Below are 21,128 nucleotides of genomic sequence, written 5' to 3'. Positions count from 1 at the left end.
GGCGGTTAGCTGCCTCCCAGAACCCCCGCTGCGCCGGAGGCTGACTTAGGGACCATCAATAAATTACCCTATTGTTTGTTTGAGTTACCCAAAATCAATGTTTCTTCATGCTGACTGGATGATATAGGTGAAAATTATGGTAATAAAATAATACTGAACTGATTTCACGTAGCACACTGATTTTGATTGCTAATGTGTTATTATTTATTTTGCAAAAATATTTTTATATGTGCATTAGATATTGCATGAGGCGTATCTCATGCAGCCAGTGTAGTTACATGATCCCACACTGATTTTGAGTCGATTGATCACATGACCTGGGAGCTATTGAGCTAACATGCTAATATTTACATGTAACAATTAATAAAAAATAATAAAAATTAATAAAAAATATGAAAAGATGTAAAACGTAAAAACAAGAGGCGTGTCTCATGCAGCCAGTGTAGTAACATGATCCCAACATGATTTTGAATCAATTGATCACATGACAATGAAAGAAGTCAGCAGTATGAATTTGAAAGATGTGTGAGCCTCTTTTCATATTGAACAGAGGGGGAACAGTATCTGACAGTAATACAGCTGTCAGGATGCGTTCCCCCTGTTGTAAATGGTCAAATTTAACGATATCAGCCTGAAAATCACAGGACTTATCTGTTGTGGGGAAAGAAGTCAGCAGTATGAATTTGAAAGATTTGTGAGCTTCCTTTCCTATGGAACAGAGGGGGAACAGTATCTGACAGTAATACAGCTGTCAGGATGCGTTCCCCCTCATGTAAATGGTCAAAATTAAAGATATCAGCCTGAAAATCACAGGACTTATCTGTTGTGGGGAAAGAAGTCAGCAGTATGAATTTGAAAGATGTGTGAGCCTCGTTTCATATTGAATAGAGGAAAACAGTATCTGACAGTAATACTCCAAGCTGTCAGGATGCGTTCCCCCTCATGTAAATGGTCAAAATTAGAGATATCAGCCTGAAAATCACAGGACTTATCTGTTGTGGGGAAAGAAGTCAGCAGTATGAATTTGAAAGATGTGTGAGCGTCCTTTCCTATAGAACAGAGGGGGAACAGTATCTGACAGCAAGCTGTCAGGATGCGTTCCCCCTGTTGTAAATGGTCAAAATTAGAGATATCAGCCTGAAAATCACAGGACTTGTCTGTTGTGGGGAAAGAAGTCAGCAGTATGAATTTGAAAGATGTGTGAGCCTCCTTTCCTATAGAACAGAGGGGGAACAGTATCTGACAGCAATACTCCAAGCTGTCAGGATGCGTTCCCCCTGTTGTAAATGGTCAAAATTAGAGATATCAGCCTGAAAATCACAGGACTTATCTGTTGTGGGGAAAGAAGTCAGCAGTATGAATTTGAAAGATGTGTGAGCCTCCTTTCATATTGAACAGAGGGGGAACACTATCTGACAGCAAGCTGTTAGGATGCGTTCCCCCTGTTGTAAATGGTCAAATTTAATGACATCAGCCTGAAAATCACAGGACTTATCTGATGTGGGGAAAGACGTCAGCAGTATGAATTTGAAAGATGTGTGAGCCTCTTTTCATATTGAACAGAGGAGGAACAGTATCTGACAGTAATATTACAAGCTGTCAGGATGCGTTCCCCCTTATGTAAATGGTCAAATTTAATGATATCAGCCTGAAAATCACAGGACTTGTCTGTTGTGGGGAAAGACGTCAGCAGTATGAATTTGAAAGATGTGTGAGACTCCTTTCATATTGAACAGAGGAGGAACAGTATCTGACAGCAATACTCCAAGCTGTCAGGATGCGTTCCCCCTGTTGTAAATGGTCAAAATTAATGATATCAGCCTGAAAATCACAGGGCTTGTCTGTTGTGTATGCATGTTATGTATGCATTCATACATAAATAATGGAATTTAAAAATTCTATCATCTATATATGAATTCATTAATGTATTTTAAAATGATGTACTTAATGACTGTTGAATGTTGTTTTTGTAAATCCCTTTCTAATTTGAACTATTTATTGATGGATTAATATTTAATTTATAAAGTCTATTTATAATCCCTCTTTTTATTGCCCATTCAAATATTTGAACACTGAATTACTTTGTAATTTAGTCTAAATATGTATTAATGTATTTATTAATGCCTATATTTATTGTACAATTGGTTAAATGCTTTATAACTATTTCAGTGACAGTTGTGGTCCTCCATAACCCGGTGACTCCAAACTGATGCTGAGTTGTATTACTACACAGACCACCTCTTTTTAATGGATTTTACTGCTTCGTATATTTTACATCAACATTTATATAAAAATTCAGCATTTTTTTTTTCAATAGCTTCCATGTCATGTGACCCAGTGACTCCAAACCAAAGCCGAACTAAATTAGTAAATGGGACACATGAGACACACCTGTTTTTATTACATTTTACTGCTTCTGCTAATAATAAATGCGTAACATTAGCAATCAAAATCAGTGTGCTACATAAAATCAGTTCAGTATTATTTTATTATCATAATTTTCACTTATATCATCCAGCCAGCATGAAGAAACATTGTTTTTGTGTCAAACAAACAATAGGGTAATTTATTGATGGTCCCTAAGTCAGCCTCCGGCGCAGTGGGGGGTTCTGGGAGGCAGCTAACCGTCCTCCTGCTGCCAACACTGGGGGAAACTGAGGAAGGAAGAGACGCCGCTGGGTGTCTCCGGAGTGAATGTCTGTCCAATATCCGACCTTATTATATGATATTACTGAATTATAATTAGTGCTACATGAATGTGTAGATCAGCTATTTCATGATTTTCATTACTTTGTGTACTGCTGGGTAGTTTGATCCAATCTAAGGGGCTGGGAACCCCAAGAGTGTCACCCAATGGTTGTTGAGAAATAAATAAATGACTATATTTTAGACTACTGAGTAGTTTGTACATTTCATTGCCTGTACCAGTGATGTAATTTGCCTTAAAATGGATTTATTTTGTGTGATTTTTTTTTTTATCGCCCCGACAACTTCTGTATTCTCATTCATTCAATTTTCTTGATTAATTGATTAGTTGTTGTGTTTATAAAATGTCAGAAAATGGTGAAAAATATCAGTTTCTCACAGCCCGAGATGACGTCCTCAGACACTACGTTTACATGCACACTCATTTTTCCACTATTATTCTGAAGGTGACAATATCCAGAATTTGATACAGTTCATGTAAACAGCATATTCTGTTTGGATATTCCTAAATAGACCTTATTCCACATGTAGCTGTTTCAGAGCGTTTTTTAAGACATGTCAGCTTTTTATAACTAAATTGTAGGACATGACGAGGAATATACATTTAGCCTGTTGTAACCATAGACCTTATTTCAGGTGTTTCACCCAAAACCAATTTAAAAACCTCATTGACTTTGAGACGAGGGAACTGAATGCACAAAAATGTATGACTGATTTCCAGGTTTTAGGATCTACAGACGACACCACTGTTGCTACAGCACTCTGTAGTGAGTGTGTGGTCCTCAGTGGGCTTTACAGTCTGTACAGTGAACGATATCCTCGATTCAAGTGAGGAAAAAGTTAAGATATTGAGGAAAAAACCTTTTAACAGGGGAAAAAAAGATGGAAGAAACCTCACAAGGAGCCACAGAGGAGGGATCCCTCTCCCAGGACAGACTGACATGCAATAGATGTAGCTTTGACAGAATATCTGATACAATTTATAGATATATGTATATGTATATGTATATATATGTATATGTGAAGTGTGTGGATCCAGGAGAAGACTGAGCAGGCCGAGGCATCGACAAGCGGTGCCCGAGCCACACAACCTCCTCTCCAGCGTGGTGACCTGGACGAGAACAGGTCACACAAGATAATAACATAAAAAATGATCAGCTTCTCAAGAACCTCAACTCTGATCTGTTGTTTCCCAAGTGCTGGAAACACAAACGGATGGAGGGTTTGGAGAAGTGTTTGTTTGTCTGTGTAGTTTGTTTAAATAAAATCAGTCAATGAAGATGTTTCTCTTCTTCTCCAAAACTACAGAATGCACCTTTAAAAGTAGAATGAGCTGAACTTCTTCCATATGTCTTCTCTTCTGTTCTGTTGGGTTTGTTTTCTTCTTCATGTGTTTATTTGAGTGACATCCTGTTTCACGTGCCCTGTCTGCCTGAGTCCAGGTGCTCTGTCGCCCCCTGCCGTCTGAAAACAGAAACGACAGGAACATCCTGTGTTGTTTTTCTCTCAGTCGGGATGGATGAGCACTTGCTCTCTCGCGTCCTCCGCTCCTCTTCACTGTGAAACGTCGCGTAAGGCTTGACTGCACATCTCACACACTTTGACGACAACAGGCTGTGTGTGTCTCTGTGTGTGTGTGTGTGTGTGTGTCTGTGTGAATACCGGCTGCGACTTCAACGTCACGAACAGCTGGATGCTACTCGGCTAGCAGGCTGTAGCAGAGCTGCCCTCTGCAGAAGCTGTCAGCTCATATCCGCTCTGCAGGACTGCACGGATGGCTCAGTGCATGGTGAGTTCACTGCATGCACTTTAATGTTGGATTTGATTGTATAAGCAAGCTTCACGTGTTGTTGTGTGTGTCTGTGTGTGTGTGTTGCAGTGAGCAGTGAGGATGAGGAGCCGCAGTAACTCGGGTGTGAGGCTGGATGGATATGCCAGGCTGGTCCAAGAGACCATCCTGCGCCACCAGGTGAGTCCAGACACACACAGCGGAGGCTACAGGTGAGTCCAGACCCACAGGCTGCAGCTGGACCACAATGTAGAATTACTATAAGTGCTGCATTCATGAAAATATGCATCAAAATGTACTCGAAGGCAGAGCTGGGCAACAAAGAAGTCAGACTGAACAGTCAAGATATTGTGTTTAAAAGTGCAAAAGTCCAATTCACACTCCAAGCAAACAGGGGGCAGCATATCACCGGTGTAACCGCTAACTGCTGCTAGCTGTAGCTACCGTTAGCTCGTTTAAAGGTGCACTATGTAGTTCTGGGGAAGAAATTGTAATCGGAAGAGAAATATCATCATTGTTTGCATGCACTGGATTTGTGTGATTTTTGTGTGATTCTTGAATCTTTGTGATCAATCGTCCTCCACGTTCTCCTGCAGGCAGAAATATGTCAGACATGCAGATGTCGTGTGTCCCGTTTAGGTTCAGGTTCAACCAGATCGAGCTGCATGGAAATAAACAAGGCGTGAGCAAAGTTCAGCCGCTGTGACAGGCTGAGGACTGGGGAAACTATGCACCTTTATCTCTCAGCGCTCGAGTTCACACCGAGGCTCGTTCAGCAGCTGTCTAAGTCTAAAACTGTGACCCAGCTGATATTAAAAACAGCAGGGCCAGCTCTCCTTACAAAGCATGTAGGGGACAGTGATCGGTTATTAATGCACCAGCCAATGTTTTTAAATCAATCATCTTAGATTTTGCAGATGAATCAGTAATTAAACTGTTATTTTCTGCAGCGCTAAACAGTTTTCCACATCCAGGGCACACAAAAAACACGAGTCACTCATGGCATAGTGTAACAACTTAGATCATTTGCTAACATTTTGATTTATTGTCTGACCATCTCGGGCAGCTGGTTAATAAAAAGATTAATATAGATTTCGGTGAGTAAATCAAACAGAAACCGTTACAGTGTTGTAAAAATGGTGAACAAGTCTTTGTGTTTGTTTCAGAACCCGGTGACAGGACTCCTGCCTGCCAGCACCCAGAAGAAGGATGCCTGGGTGAGGGATAACGTGTACAGCGTCCTGGCTGTGTGGGCGCTGGGCATGGCCTACCGCAAGAACGCAGACCGCGACGAAGACAAGGCCAAGGCCTACGAGCTGGAGCAGGTGTGTGTGACGGAGACAGAGGGTTAATGTGTACAGCAGAGCCTGTTTGTTCAACCTGCTGGGTTAAATATTTAGAGAAGTCCTGCATCACACTGTTATCTGATCAGTTCATACAAATGTAGGCAAATATGACGTGAAAACAAAACAACACGTCTCATTTTCAAATGTAAAACACTGAAGAGCAGCATGGGGAATATAAACTGTTATGAACCTGACAGATCTGACCTGGTAAAATCGGTCTTTTGATCATTTTCTCGATTAATTGAATGTTTGGTCTATAAATTGTCAGAAAATCAGCTTACTGTCAGAATAGTTGACAGCTGAACGATTAATCACTGCAGCTCAAGCCAAAACAAGCACATTAATCAGCTGGTTGATCGAATTAATTAATTAAACCTAAATAAGCAAACATCACTCTTAGCTCTTTAATTCTTTGTTTTTGAAAAGGGACAGATATAAATATAATTGAATATCGAAATATTTTATCAGTGTTTCAGTGATTTCTACCTCTCGTAAAAATAGATAACGATCTGAATTAAAATGATGTTCTGTGGTCATTTTTGGTGATTAACTGACGGAGCTGTTGTTGTTTGTTGGCAGAGTGTGGTGAAACTGATGCAGGGACTGCTGCAGTGCATGATGAGACAGGTAAGACACACCTGTGTGCTCACATGAAGTCTCACTGCATGTCATTTAAACATCATATCCTGGTCAGGGATGAAGCGATTATAGACTCTGATGGGGCGATTATAGTCTGAGGAAAGTTCTGGTCCTTGGTTCTCCGTGTCACTGCGACATCCTTTTATCGCACATCATCTCATCTTTCTCTTCTTATTTTCCCAAAAAGAGTTCACAAAAAAGGAAAACCATTCAGGATTCTGACTTTTCATGCTCATCCTGCCTTTGGACAATCACTGAGGTGTGTGTGTTGGTGTGTGTGTGTGTGTTTTGTATCATGTGTCTCCAGGTGGCCAAGGTGGAGAAGTTCAAACACACCCAGAGTACACAGGATTGCTTGCATGCCAAATACGATACTCCCACCTGTGCCACGGTTGTCGGGGACGACCAGTGGGGCCATCTGCAGGTGGACGCCACCTCCATTTACCTGCTGATGCTGGCACAGATGACGGCCTCAGGTACAGCGGTGATGCAGGGAGATGTCGAGAGGATGTTTAGCGTTTAGTTGATGTTGAATCTGTGTTCCTTGACAAACCAATGAGTCGGTCGCTGAGTGTGTCACGTTGTCACGCAGGTCTGCGGATCATCTCCAACCTGGACGAGGTCGCCTTCATCCAGAACCTGGTCTTCTACATAGAGGCTGCCTACAAAGTGGCGGTGAGTAAAATCTCTGGAGGTTTGAGGGGGTGGTGTACAGAAACAGGAACATGCATGAAAGTAAAAGCTAAAGAGGAACTCACACGTTAAAGTCTGTTTACACATGGTTGGCAGTGCTGCTGTAAATGTCTGACAAAAGCTGTATAAAGCCTTTTTATGGCTGATACATTGCCTCAGGGGACGTCACCAGAGGCAGTGTATGAGTTTAAAAATGGAAAACATCTGAGAGTGCAGACATCTGCAGCTCAACGCTATAATGGCTGCTACTAGCAAAACAACACCCGCCCCGAACTTCGAGCAAACTGACTTTGTCAGTGTGCAGATATTCTAGAGACTGGAGACTTTACTTATAAATAATGTCATGACCTCTTTCCTCCTGAAGGATTATGGGATGTGGGAGCGAGGTGACAAGACCAACCAGGGCATCCCCGAGCTCAATGGCAGCTCTGTGGGAATCGCTAAGGTACAGATTTCACTTATTATTGTCAGTATTTGTATTAAACTGGACCCTGAAGAGAAGAGAAGAAGGTGTTGTATCAGACATGTTCTGGTTCATGGACGTGTGTGTTGATCTGCGTGTGTCGGGCCGGTTTACAGGCGGCTCTGGAGGCCATAGACGAGCTGGATCTCTTTGGTGCTCACGGAGGGCCGAAGTCAGTCATCCATGTTTTGCCCGATGAGGTGGAGCACTGTCAGGTATCATCAGCTTCGCCTTCAGCCACCTCTGCATCGCCCTCTGCTCATTGTCCTCCCGCTCAGCATGTCCCTGTGTTCTTCCCCTCAGTCCATCCTGTGCTCCATGCTGCCGAGAGCTTCAACCTCAAAGGAGATAGACGCCGGCCTTCTGTCTGTCATTTCCTTCCCTGCTTTCGCCGTTGAGGATGGAGACCTGGTGGCCATCACCAAGTCGGAAATCATAAGCAAGCTGCAGGTACGGTCTGAGAGCAGGACAAACACAGATCACATGTGAGTCAGTCAGCATATTCAAATATCCACTCTTCTGCATGATCTCAGGGTCGCTATGGCTGCTGCCGCTTCATCAGGGACGGATATAAATGCCCTAAAGAGGTAAGATGGTCTGCTTAATGAAAATCTAATACCTCTCGCTGAAGATTGTTGTTTACATGATCCTGTTTAAATCAATTTAAAATAAAAACTATAAAAGAGAGAGCATGCATTTTATTTCATCACTGCTGGAAGCTGGAAGGTTAATCTCTGTGTTTCCTGTCTCACCAGGATCCATCCCGGCTGCACTACGATCCCGCAGAGCTCAAACTGTTTGAGAACATCGAATGCGAGTGGCCCGTGTTCTGGACTTACCTCATCCTGGACGGTATCTTTGCTGGAGATCAGGTGCAGGTAATAAAACCAGACTCACTGCTCTGTATGATGTTTCTCCTGTATTCACACGGTCACAGAGTCACTTTGACGTAATATTGATCAAATGATTGTGTGCTCGTCACAGGTGCAGGAGTACCGGGACGCACTGGAGGGGATTTTGATCCGAGGGAAGAACGGCATCAAACTGTTGCCTGAACTTTACGCCGTGCCACCTGACAAGGTACAAACACAGCACATGTTCTGTTCACATCCTCTGCACGATCTGATAAAACCTTCAAACCGGTCTGAAGTGTTTGATGACGATGACGGGACTCGTCCTTATCTCTCCAAATGTTTGTTTGTTCTGTCTTCAGGCTGCACGTTCCCTTCTTGTTCAGGGCAGCTTGAAGTTTAATTTAGTTTTAATTTAGTTTAGTGTAAGTTTAGTTTAGTTTGTGTAGTTTGTGTAGTTTAGTGTAGTTTAGTGTAGTTTGTGTAGTTTAGTTTAGTCTAGTTTTAGTTGAATTATCATTTAGTTGAAGTTTAAAGTGATTCAGGTTGTGATCCACATAAGAACGAGGCGCTGTGTCTGCCCCCTGCAGGTGGAGGAGGAGTACAGCAGCCCTCACACAGTGGACAGAGTGGCCATGGGGCAGCTGCCTCACATGTGGGGACAGTCGCTCTACATCTTGAGCTGTCTTCTGGCCGAGGTAGTCTCAAGGTCTTTGTGCTCCACCTCTGATGTTAACTCACAGCATTAACTGCCACAAATCACTTAAACACACAGTAAAACCTCTGCCACCATCTCCGTCTGCAGTAGTTCACCCGCTCTGTCTCCGTCTCTCTGTGTTTAAAGGGTTTCTTAGCACCAGGAGAGATCGATCCTCTCAACAGGAGATTCTCTACAAACTTCAAGCCAGATGTTGTGGTACAAGGTTGGTGATCCATCCTGAGTTTAGAGGGAAATATCAGACTTATTGTTCGATTAAAAGACGGATTCACTCCCAGAAAAAAAAAACTGTTAAAATCTGGTACAGTAAGCAAGGAAGAAGTAGAAATCAACACCATAATTATGCGGGACGGTGGATAGACACTTATCTATCTATCTATCTATCTATCTATCTATCTATCTATCCCTTTTTCAAGTTTCAGAGGCTCTTTAAAGCTGGTAGTTTTGTCAACCTCTTCCCTAAATGGTTTCAGTATTCGATGCGTAAAGAACGCATGTTTTTAGTTTGAGACGGAGGAGGTAAATCACACACAGCTTCAACTCAACTCAACTTATTTCTAATGATGTTAGAATTGTTTTATATGCAGAGTCCCTTAAAGGAAGCAGGATGTAATGTGTTTTTTTTGTGTGTGTCAGTTTGTGTTGTCGCAGAGTCGGAGGAGATCCAGGAGTTGTTAAGCGATCACGGCATCTCGGTCCAGACGATGTCGGAGGCTCTGCCCATCAGAGTCATGCCCGCTCGCATCCTGAGCCACGTCTACGTCAGACTGGGTAAACAAGCTCGCTTTTCCTCTTAGAGTCCTCTTTGTCCGAGACCCAGACCAGACCGAGGAAAACTGAGTCCGAGACAGAGACCTTTTTAAAAAGTGGTCAAAGACTCTCAAGCACTACAACACCAGGGTGTTTGTGTGATATTAAGAGTAACATCTTGTTTCTTTTCTGCAGGAAACTGCAAGAAGCTGAATCTGAGCGGACGTCCCTACAGACACATCGGTGTTCTGGGAACGTCCAAATTCTACGAGATCAGAAATCGCTCTTATATCTTCACCCCGCAGGTAAAACTAGCTCAGATGTTGTGATGTTCATAATCGCAGAGACAAAGGTTGCAATGATTTCTACTGATAAATACTTCGGTTTATCTCTTTTTCTTCTTCTTTCTGTGCTCACTGAACAGTTTCTGGATCAGCACCACTTCTACCTGGCACTGGACAACCAGATGATCGTGGAGATGTTACGGACAGAGCTGGCCTATCTCTCCTCCTGCTGGAGGATGACAGGACGGCCCACGCTCACTTTCCCCATCACCCGCAGCATGCTGGGTAATAAGGCTCTTTACCTGTGTCCCGTGTAGTAAACATACTTTATAGGACGGCTGTTGAAAGTCTTTGACTGTGCCCAGGACGAGATGATCTCCAAAGGGATCTGAATTAGATCGATGGTTGTTCAGGAGTGAGACATCTTTTTCTGATCTCTGATGAGTTGCACATGCTCAGTACCGACCAGGCAGCTGACGGCTCAGACCACACGGAAGCCATAAACAACTTTTTTAATGTCTTTAACTTCAGTCTCTCTTTCAAACTCGGCGGCGACTGAACGGTGTTCAAGCTGCTTGACAGAGACGGATGGAAAGATTTTAACAAGCCAGCAGCCGTAACGTCAACACACGTCACAGCATCGCGCCTGAGAAGGAGAGTAAATTCACATAATCACAGGCGAGCCGAGCCGGAGGCGATAAATGACCCTGGGAGTAAATCCTGATAATTTACATTCACATTGCACCCGAAAGCCAGACGTTAGCCGTTATAAGTGGGGTTTTGTGCAGTGTGAAAGGGGTTTAATACACTCTAGGTTACATTTAATGTGTGGTTTCTATGCATGTAGGGTTGACCGTCAGTGTTCATTATGTATATCTCCATTTTGTCACTGCACACATAATTTATTTTCTTCTTGTATCCAGTTGAAGATGGAGATGCGGTTGACTCGTGTATCCTGGCAACCCTCAGGAAACTACAGGATGGCTATTTTGCTGGAGCGAGGTGACCGAGGATGTCGTACTGTTACTGTGAATAAAACTGGAGTGCGTCTGTAACGTAACAGCATAAGTCACTTCTCTCGCACGTCTTGTTCCTGCAGGGTTCAGATGTCAGACCTCGCCAGTGTCCAGACCACTTCGTTCCACACTCGCCTCAGCTTCCTGGATGAAAAGAACGACGACGACCTGCTGGAGGACCAGGACGATGACGACAATGATGAATATGGAGAGGAATATAACAACTGTATGCCCTCAGGTAGTTAGAGATGAACAATGTGTGTGTGTTCTTCTCAGTCATAATTGAGTTGAACTATAAGTAACAGAGTGTTTTTAATTCCAGAGGGCTCCAAAGACATGTTTGACCAGTACCTCACCCAGCTCCTCCACAGCACCACCACCAAGTGTCATCTTCCTCCCATCCAGAGGGGGCAGCACCACGTCTTCAGTGCTGAACACACCACCAGAGACATCCTGTCTTTCATGGCCCAGATCCAGGGCCTGAACATGCCCAGTGAGTTGAACAGTGGGCACATCCCCGAGCCTCGTATTTGATATTTTTATGCCTCCACAACATCTGGCACATTTGAACAAGATGGCGGACGTCCGCTTCTGAAAAGACGTCTCTTACTCTTTGTTTCCTCCTCTGTTTCTTTCACTTGCATCTTTTCCTTGAGTCTTGGTCGCTCCAAACCAAGTTTACATGGAGAGACACGAGGAAACTATGCGAGGAGAGAGGAAACGAGGAAACGAGGAATGTGTTTAAACAGAAATGAGATGTTTTTACTCTGAAGCGTCACGTAAAGGGACGTCCGATTCTGTCGGCAGCTGATTGAAAGCAGTTAGCAGTTAGATTATGAAACCATTTATTTACATAATGAACATATATTGTCAAAAATTGAAATGGAAAAATCTGCAGCAACCCTGTAATTAACTAGCCTCTTTACCTGAAATCTGTTTCACTTTGTAATACGTTGTTTTAATTTGTGTGCCTGTGTGTGTGTGTGTGTGTGTTTGTTTCAGAGTCTTCAATGTATCTACCTGTGACTCCTGTTAGGAGCAAACACCGCAGGGCTCTCAACCTCCTCGACGTTCCTCAACCTCAGCACGGCCCACATGTGAAGCAGCAGAAGGTACTGTAGGCTTCTCGTGTGACCTCAGGGTCGCCCCATGGACGCGGGAACTGTGGGTGCTGAGGGGGCTGCAGACACCCCCCTAATAAGAGGCATTATAAAAATTAAATATATAACACATGCCGAATTTACAACAAGGTCAAAATAATTAAGAATTCATCATAGAAAGCATTTCCTGAAGTTTATTAGTTTCTCCAAACTCAAAAACTCGCGATTTTATAATGGAGTCTGGGGAATTTCTCTCCCTCTTCATCTCCTAACGGCCGTTGACTGTAGATGCTGTGGCTGCTTTGACCTGTAACACGTTGGTGTTCAAGTTTGACATCTCAATCTCAATTTGTTGTTAATAATGATCATATATACGTTATCCTGGCTATTCTTTCTTACACTGAGATCCCTCTGAAGCCCCACAGTGCTGCTGATCTGCACCTTCCTCGGGACTCTCAGGGCAACACTGACTTTGCGGCGCTGGTGAGGCAGCTGAGAGAGTGTCCGACTCTGCAGGACCAGGCCGACATCCTCTACATCCTCTACGTCATGAAGTACGCACACACAGAGCTTACTGTCAGCACACTAATAATTAAACTGTGATACTTTTTGTGTCTTAAGTACCTATCCGATGTTTTCTTCTGATGACCAGAGGAGCTGATTGGCAGGTGGAGTTGTCAGGTCCCGGGCAGGGCGGGGTCAGTGTGCGCTCCCTGCTGGAGGAGCTGTATGTCCAAGCGGGAGCCTGCAAAGAGTGGGGACTCATCAGATACATCTCTGGGATACTTCGCAAGAGAGTGGAGGTCCTCGCTGAGGTCAGTGTGAAGTCACAGCAGACAGCAGGGAGGCTCAGCGGCTGGTTAGAGACCGTTTTTTAAACTCGAGTTCATTTTCAGTATCAGAAAATCCTGGAAAACCTGTCAGCGATGTGCTTGATGCTCCACTAATTAACGTGCACACTGAATTCAATACTCAGTATTCTCTGAACAACCTCCTGAATCAGACTTAATAAGATATTAGATCATTTCTGTATTCGTCTTTTCTTCAGGCCTGCACGGATCTGATCTCCCATCACAAGCAGCTGACTGTCGGTCTCCCTCCTGAACCCAGGGAAAGAGTCATCACAGTGTAAGACGTCGTTATTATCCAGAGCTGCAACATTTAATCAATAAGTTATCAACTGTTCACGGTTAACTGAGCCTACCAGCTAATGGTAGCTACAGTTAGCGGTTCCTCTGGTGATATGCTGCCCCCTATTTGTTCAGAGTCCACCGAATAAACCAACTCTTCCTCCTCACTGTTTCTCCTCAGTCCTCTTCCTCCTGAGGAGCTGAACACTCTCATCTATGAAGCCAGCGGTCAGGACATCAGTGTCGCTGTACTCACTCAGGTAAACCTCTCACCTTTGGGACTGCCACAGGACTTAGTCACACATTAATCTTAACGACTGTGTGTCCGTCATGTAGGAAATAATGGTCTATCTGGCCATGTACGTGCGCTCCCAGCCGGCTCTGTTCGGGGACATGCTCCGGCTCAGGATAGGACTGATCATGCAGGTGATGGCCACTGAGCTGGCTCGCAGCCTCCACTGCTCCGGTAGGAAAACAGATCGTGCTAACACACAACTGTGAACATGCACACAGTGAAAATGACAAATACCGTAACGTGTTTTGTAGGAGAGGAGGCGTCTGACAGTTTGATGAGCCTGAGTCCTTTTGGCATGAAGAGCCTGCTGCATCACATCCTCAGTGGCAAAGAGTTTGGTGTGGAGAGGAGCAGTGAGTTTACTTCTCTTGTTGTCTTTACGTAGTCGCTAGCATTGGCTGTTGACTCGCCGATTAAAGAGCTGCTATCTCTGTAACTTACAACAACCTGAACAAGTTGTGGTTTCTCTTGTTTCTCAGTGCGCCCAATCCAGTCAACAGCCACCAGTCCCGCCATCTCCATCCATGAACTAGGCCACACCGGAGCCACGAAGACCGAACGCACAGGAATACACAAGCTGAAGAGTGAGATAAAGCAGGTGGGAAGCGCAGTGAAATAAACCGGATGATCATCTTTGAGCTTTTGCTTTCTGTGGATGTCAGAACAGAATAACAGTGTTCTTGCTTCTGGTTGCAGCTGGATGACTCTCGGCCTCTCAGTGTGGGTTGGGTTTGATGGTATCTAGCATGTGACTGTTTCTAACCTCGGTCTGAATAAAACCGAACCGCCGGCTAAATCCAGGGGCCTCATTACAGAAACTTCCTTAGTCTGAAATCCTATCTTAACTTATTTTAAGAAGACATTTAGGACTTTTTGGTGTTACAGAAACATTTTTCAAACTGCATTTACTGAAATATCTGTTACTGAAGTGTCTTAAATTCAACATATCTGCCAAAGACGGTCTCACTGTTTGGTCTGTATGACAATGAAGATGAGGAACGACATGAACATTGATGTTGGCCTGCTGGAGGAGCTAACACAGATGTTAGCCTGTTAGCTTGAATTTTTTTTGGACAATTTCCTCACGACAACATGATTAATGACTCATAGAAGCTAAAATTGAGCGCCTACCTTTATTTGTCGATTATAGCACGCTAGCTAACCAAGTGAGACAGCTGTCGTCATGGATACAGGCAGATGCAGGTATGACAAGTGGGATTAAAGAATCGGCTCAGTTACAGTCAGGATCTGTGAAACTGAAGCAGTCAGGAGATGTTTCTGTAACGAGCTCCCTGCTCATGAACCCACCGCTGGCTCTTAACGTGTCGTGAGCCGCGGCGCCTTCCATAGCTGGAGCGACTGTCACTTCATTACGTATCAGTAGGCGAGCATGCTTTGCGACCTTTCCATCCAGGTATCATGTAGTAATTGTAGAAGAACGTAACATTTTCCTATACAATTCATGAGCTTTTGAGCCAAACCAGATCCTGATGAAGCTGCTTGTAGGTAACCCAACCTCATCTCTCATGTTGGCATCATTTCTCTGGTCGTTTTTCCAAGAATCTTTTCTCACTAGTTGATGTTATGTGGTGTGAATTCACTTTCCTGCAGTATCGTCGTGGCCGTAGTCTGAAGAACCATCTCAAACTGTTTCTCTGTCATCTATCATCCATATCCATGTGTAGATCTTCAGCGGCGGTCATTCCTTGAGTAGCAATGTCACCTCTCCTCGCTCCACGGTAAACCATTTCGCCTCATCTGCTTCACACTGACTCGGTTTGTCCCCTTAGGGTTGCCGTAGCTAGAATTAATATATAAACTGACAGACTCACCCTAAAAGCGTTTTTTTACATTCAGATTTCATATTTTCTGGAGAATATTCCATGCATCTTGCTGCATTTAAGGATAAGGCTGCTGTTATTTTGTCTTTTCATTATTGTCAACAAATCTCTTAAAGAGACCAAAACAGATTAATAAATGTTTCCTGCTAACAAGTTTTATCTGTGTAGTCAAAGTTTGTGTACATAGAGCTCAATTTTAATGCAAAAGCTTTTAGAAACACAAACTGGAAACATTCAGAAACCCAAATTATTTATTGTTTTGTCTATTCAGAATTAAAAAACATAAAGTAACACCAGCCTCATCCTTTAATACGTCTGCTTAAATATCTTTTAGTGGCAAATATGACCAAGCATGTGCATGATGTCAGTGTGCATGAATAATTGTATGAACTGTGTTTGTGTGAGAGAGAGTGAGACGTCGACTACAGTAAATATTTCAACCTTATTTACATGTATTTGCTCTGTATCTTCTTGATACAGAATATATTTAAAGTACATGGAGAAAAGGTTGAACATCAGTAAAGTGCTGCACCTCATTTGCGTCTCCCTGTCCTCTCACCACAGCGTTGCAGCAGCCCCTCCACCCCCAGTGGGATGCTGTCCCCTCTGGGCTCCGGTCCGGCAGACGGACAGCTGCACTGGGAGGAGAGGCAGGGCCAGTGGCTGAGGAGACGCAGGCTGGACGGAGCCATCAACAGAGTACCGGTGGGCTTCTACCAGAAGGTGTGGAAGATCCTGCAGAAGTGCCACGGCCTCTCCATCGATGGATACGTGTTGCCGTCTTCTACCACGAGAGAGGTAGCGTCTCGCTGACTCCGTGTGTGTGTGTGTGGATGTACAGTAGATGTGTGTGTAATGTTTTTTTTTCTGTAGATGACAGCGAGAGAGATCAAGTTTGCGGTGCAGGTGGAGTCTGTCCTGAACCACGTCCCTCAACCAGAGTACCGGCAGCTGCTAGTGGAGACCGTGATGGTTCTGGGTCTGGTCGCTGATGTGGATGTTGACAGCATCGGCGGCATTATCCACGTGGACCGCATCCTGCATCTGGCCAATGACCTCTTCCTCGGTGACCAGGTACTGCTAGCAGCATGACATACCTTTTTACCTACTTGCTGGCGTCCAAAGAAAAAAACAAACACCTAAAGGACGACACAGCTAGCTTTCCGTTAGCCTGCAGCTTCACTTCCAGACACTTATTATGTGTGCACAAAGACAATGTGCTGAGTCCAAGCGTCAGAGATTGGGTTTATCATCTTTTTCAGAGATGCACTTCTGGATTTGTTTGAGAAGAGGGTTCACTCTGAACAGATTTGAGAAACAAGCTGAATGTCCATCAAGCAAACAAACATTTGCAATCTCCGCATTGTGGCTTCAGTTAATCCGTCTGCATGTGTAGGCCATGACCTAACGTTGCCTACCGCTCAACAGCATTGTTTAGATAACTCCTCATTTCAACTTAACAAATCAAATGTTCTTCATTCATGTCATGCTTTCAAGGCGACGTCACGTGTTGCTGCAGAGCCCTACATCGCCCGCCACCGGTTAGGACCATCCGTCACCGACTCTTGCATGCAGTTAGGACTCGGTGTAACCCTGACCTGCAAAAAGCTGGCAGGGAAGAGTCCATTTGTTGTAAAATAACTTTTTAAAGACGAATTTGAAAATGTAGAGGGAAGTTGTCAGGGCTTAAAAATATGATCTATTCATCTTTATAAATATGTGCGGTTTATCCGTCAGTGCTGAAAAAATGTTTAAATCATGACCTTAAAATATGAAGTCAAATCGAATCACAGATTTGGAAAACCGTGACACTTAGTTCCCGTCTCCGGTGTGATAAGGTCACCAAGCTGATTGTGGCCATTTTAGACAGTGCTCATGTTTCAGCAGCATCCAGAGAATACGAGTCTAGAAACTGTAACTGTGATAGCCACTGCCGCAGCAGTGTCAATCTGCACAGAGCCAGACAGGAAGTCAGACAGCGGTACGGCACAATGCATCCCGCCATTTTCAAAATAAAACATTATATTCACTGAGGCTTACTCTGTTGTACTTCCTTCACCAGAAATCCCTCAGTGCCAGTGATTATTTCCTCGAGAAGGACCCGGCGACGGGAATCTGCAACTTTTTCTACGACAGCGCCCCCAGTGGCAGCTATGGCACCATGACCTATCTGTCCAAGGCGGCGGTCACTTATGTCCAGGACTTCCTCCCAAGTTCCAGCTGCATGATGCAGTGAAAAAAAAGCAGACTGACGTGTCTCGCTGCTCCCGACAGAGACACGTTTTTATAACAAACAGCAGAGGCAGCCACGCTTCTCATCGTCAGCTCATACAGTTCATGTGGTGCTCGTAAGTATTTACTCTCCAATAAGCTCTCATATACTGATGTAACATCACAGCCTTGGCAGCTCATTGCAAACCACTATATAAGAATTTATTTTTTCATTATGAGTCTGGACTGAACTTATTTATTAAACATGCTGAAATGCGTGTTTACAGGACTACACTTTAATTTGCAGAGATATACGAACGTCTCCGTGCTCTTGGTGTCGTGTGTGAGAATATCAACAAGTTACCTGTCTTGTATTTTAACATGTCATGAGCCTGGCAGCTATCAGAGCGAACGTGTTCATCATTTGTGAATCCAAATCATTCAACCTTAAATCAGTAAGTCATTCCTGTACAAAGTACATACTGTTGCATGCAGTATGGGTACAATTGGGGAGTACAAAGAACGTAGTACTTATACTTCAATGTGCTTTTGTCTGTCATTGCCGTGTCAGTCAAAAAAAGCTGTCAAATGTTTTTGCTCTCTCGACTTCATTTATATTTGTGTGAATGTGATGCCTCTTTCTGCTCAGAACAACCAGAAAAGCAATGCTTTATATTTTAGTAATTCCTGAGCTGTATCGTGTACTGGAACGGCCATCTTTGAACAGAGGAGGTGGCCTGAAACACTACGTATCACCCGCCTACAGTGCAGTACTGACGTCCCTCCCCAGACAGCTCAACAACAGTTCACACCTGGACTCACCGAGCCCTAGCAACCCACATGAAGGCTGGTTAAGTCAATGGCTGTGTCCAAATTCAGGGGCTGCAGCCAACGAAGTGTGCATTTGAAGGCCAATTATGTCACAACGCTGCGCGAAGGCTGTCCAAATTCGAAGGCTCCTTCAAATGCAGCCTGGCCTTCCCTCTTTTTGGAGGATGCACCGCTACTATCCTCCACGGCCTGATATATCCCAAGATCCTTTGCGCACCGCTGCTCAGTCCTGAAACAGAAGAGGAAGCAAGAGAAAATGGTGACATCAAGTGGCGCAGACATGACATTCAAATTTAAGTAATGGGTTTATACTCGGTTTTTAGTCATTTGAACATCCAACGCCAGATACGTTAAACTTCAAGGGACTATAAAACCTCCAAATTTTAACTTTCAGTTAAGGCAAAGCCTAGGTCACTGAAGGCTGCAGCCCCTGAATTTGGACACAGCCAATGACCCACAGGTGGCCCTAACAACTCTGAAACTCAGAGCTCACGTGTCCTTAACGACTCTGTGAGGACACTCCCACACGGAGTTTATAAGCCTGCAGCTCTCCTCCAGTTAGTTAGAAGTGAAGAAGACTCTTGGATGAGAGGTGAAACGTCTTCAGGAAACTGAAACAAGTCCAGTTGCCTACGATACAGCACTTACAGCACGCTCAACACGACTTATCGTGCATTTGATTTGACAGAGATGTTCCCTCTGGTTGCTTCCAGGCTCTCAATAAGTTGGTGTTGATGAAACTTGCTCGTAGTAACGTGGACTTGAATGAGAAGCATAGTTTTCTTGATGTTTCTGTCTGTGTACGTGTTGCGTGTTTTGTTTCTGAATATAAATTAATTTATCTGTCCGCATATGAATGTCCCCCCTGAGGTTCTCCCTAATGATATATCAACATTTTGCATGAACCTGAGGGTTTGTTCAGTTACGTAAAGTGAAGATACGTTTGTTTCTGGTATGTTGGGGCAGAAGTGTTTTATATGGAGACATTATGCATGATGTACATGTAAAGAAAGACCAGGCAGTACCGCCAGGTATTAGTGAAGTACCGAGGACGTCCTGCGTATGTTGAATATGGTTTTTGTAAGTCAGAAAAGAGAGCAATGTTGATGTTGGAAAAATGTTGATATATTTTAAAACTAACCCTAAAAATATTTGCATTTCGTTAAAGCTAATATATTTTAAAAAAGAGAGATTAATGTAGGAAGAAGAAAGATTATTTTACTGACATAATATATTATGTAATTCATCTTTCAAAATATGTTCATACAATAATAAAATCATTTGACTAACGATGGCAGCCTCTCATTTATCCCTGAGTTTACAGCTGCAGGAGGAGCTGTGATTGACTCCGGCCTCACACAGCACCTCGCCAATCAGAGAAAACTCATTATTGTTATTGTCGTCGTTAGTCGGGTGATGTTATGGCTATTTACAGTTACAGATCTTTCATGTTTTTTTTACGTGAGACGTAAAACGTAAGACGTAGCCATGTGGATAGTTTTTGCACATCGGTAATTGCACATCAGACTCCGAGTTTGGAAGAGACGGACGTCACAAGTCCAAGTCCAAAACCCAAACCGAGGCACAAACTGAAAGTAGTCGGCAGCAAGATTAAAAAAAAAAACGTTGTCACAAAGAGTCTTGCAAAAACAGGCATTTGTCGCATTGCAGCAAAGCTAAAGGCACAATTCCACCAGGACATGCGACATCTATTGCATGTCTGTCCTTCCTGGCAACTGCACAAGCTCGCCATATTAAGACAAGATGGTGGATGATGTGTTTTGTATTACTTTGTATCACCTTTTTTTCTGCTGCGAAGAGGATGTATTGGGCCTCCCACCTCTCAGAAGGGAAACCAGGTGAAAAACGACATGCATCTTCAATTCCTCAATTTCTCCTCCGTCCCCTGGGACCACCCGGCTCCCTCCACTTCCTCCTGCTAATGATGGCCGACATCCGCATCGGCATAACGGAGCTGCAGGAGAAGGTGTTTGCGAGCTGAGGCCTCTCTCTGGGCAATCCTCCTCACTCCAGTGGGGAAGCAGAATTTGCAGAGTGACCTCCGGCATCCCACCCACAGTGACAGTCACTCAAGCAAAAACAAACACCAGACTAGACTCTTTGTTTCTTAAGTGATAAAGGATGCTGGTGGTCAAAGTGCCAACATGTTAATGATTCCTAACCTCACAGCTGGGATCAATTGAGTAAGGAGCCTTGATTTCACTCTCAACACTGCCACAGACAGTAAAACAGGGAGAGCCGAGGATTATCAAACAGAAACTGGACCACAGACTCTCTCAGCACTGCCTCTCATCTGCTGTGGTGTGAGTGAGAAAGATGCAGCGTGTGCCTTTATGTCTGAGCCTCTGAGCTGTGCCTCTGAGCTGAACCACTTCAAACGACCAACTTTATCGTCTACATCTCTTCCTGTTCCCGTGTCTGTCCATTGAAGCTCTGCTGCCACG

The 21,128-nt window shown here is 43.9% G+C and overlaps 1 protein-coding gene across 3 annotated transcripts; it reads left to right on the top strand.

Annotated features, from left to right (window-relative positions):
• Positions 1–4,384: 4,384 nt before the first annotated feature.
• On the top strand, positions 4,385–19,955 carry LOC311261970 (phosphorylase b kinase regulatory subunit alpha, liver isoform). 3 transcript variants are annotated; one of them, XM_084361029.1, is made up of 33 exons: positions 4,385–4,495; positions 4,586–4,675; positions 5,662–5,820; positions 6,421–6,468; positions 6,788–6,956; positions 7,073–7,155; positions 7,538–7,618; positions 7,753–7,851; positions 7,940–8,086; positions 8,170–8,223; positions 8,392–8,514; positions 8,621–8,716; positions 9,078–9,185; positions 9,332–9,410; positions 9,842–9,976; positions 10,151–10,260; positions 10,380–10,524; positions 11,163–11,241; positions 11,339–11,493; positions 11,578–11,748; positions 12,258–12,367; positions 12,773–12,909; positions 13,008–13,170; positions 13,404–13,483; positions 13,667–13,745; positions 13,822–13,951; positions 14,032–14,133; positions 14,260–14,378; positions 14,477–14,500; positions 15,466–15,519; positions 16,186–16,419; positions 16,495–16,695; positions 17,684–19,955. In XM_084361029.1, exons 2-33 carry the CDS (start codon positions 4,598–4,600, stop codon positions 17,855–17,857), a joined length of 3,726 nt encoding a protein of 1,241 aa, XP_084217155.1. In that variant the 5' UTR covers positions 4,385–4,495; positions 4,586–4,597; the 3' UTR covers positions 17,858–19,955. The 3 variants fall into 3 exon arrangements, with proteins under 3 accessions (XP_084217155.1, XP_084217156.1, XP_084217157.1); XM_084361030.1 differs by lacking the exon at positions 14,477–14,500; XM_084361031.1 differs by lacking the exon at positions 15,466–15,519.
• The last annotated feature ends 1,173 nt before the right edge of the window (positions 19,956–21,128 follow it).

Source organism: Pagrus pagrus, assembly GCF_965226575.1.
Source record: "Pagrus pagrus genome assembly, chromosome: 1".
NCBI classification, from domain to species: Eukaryota; Metazoa; Chordata; class Actinopteri; order Spariformes; family Sparidae; genus Pagrus; species Pagrus pagrus.
Note: the sequence above shows the minus strand (reverse complement) of the source record. Positions and strands in the feature narration are given on the sequence as shown.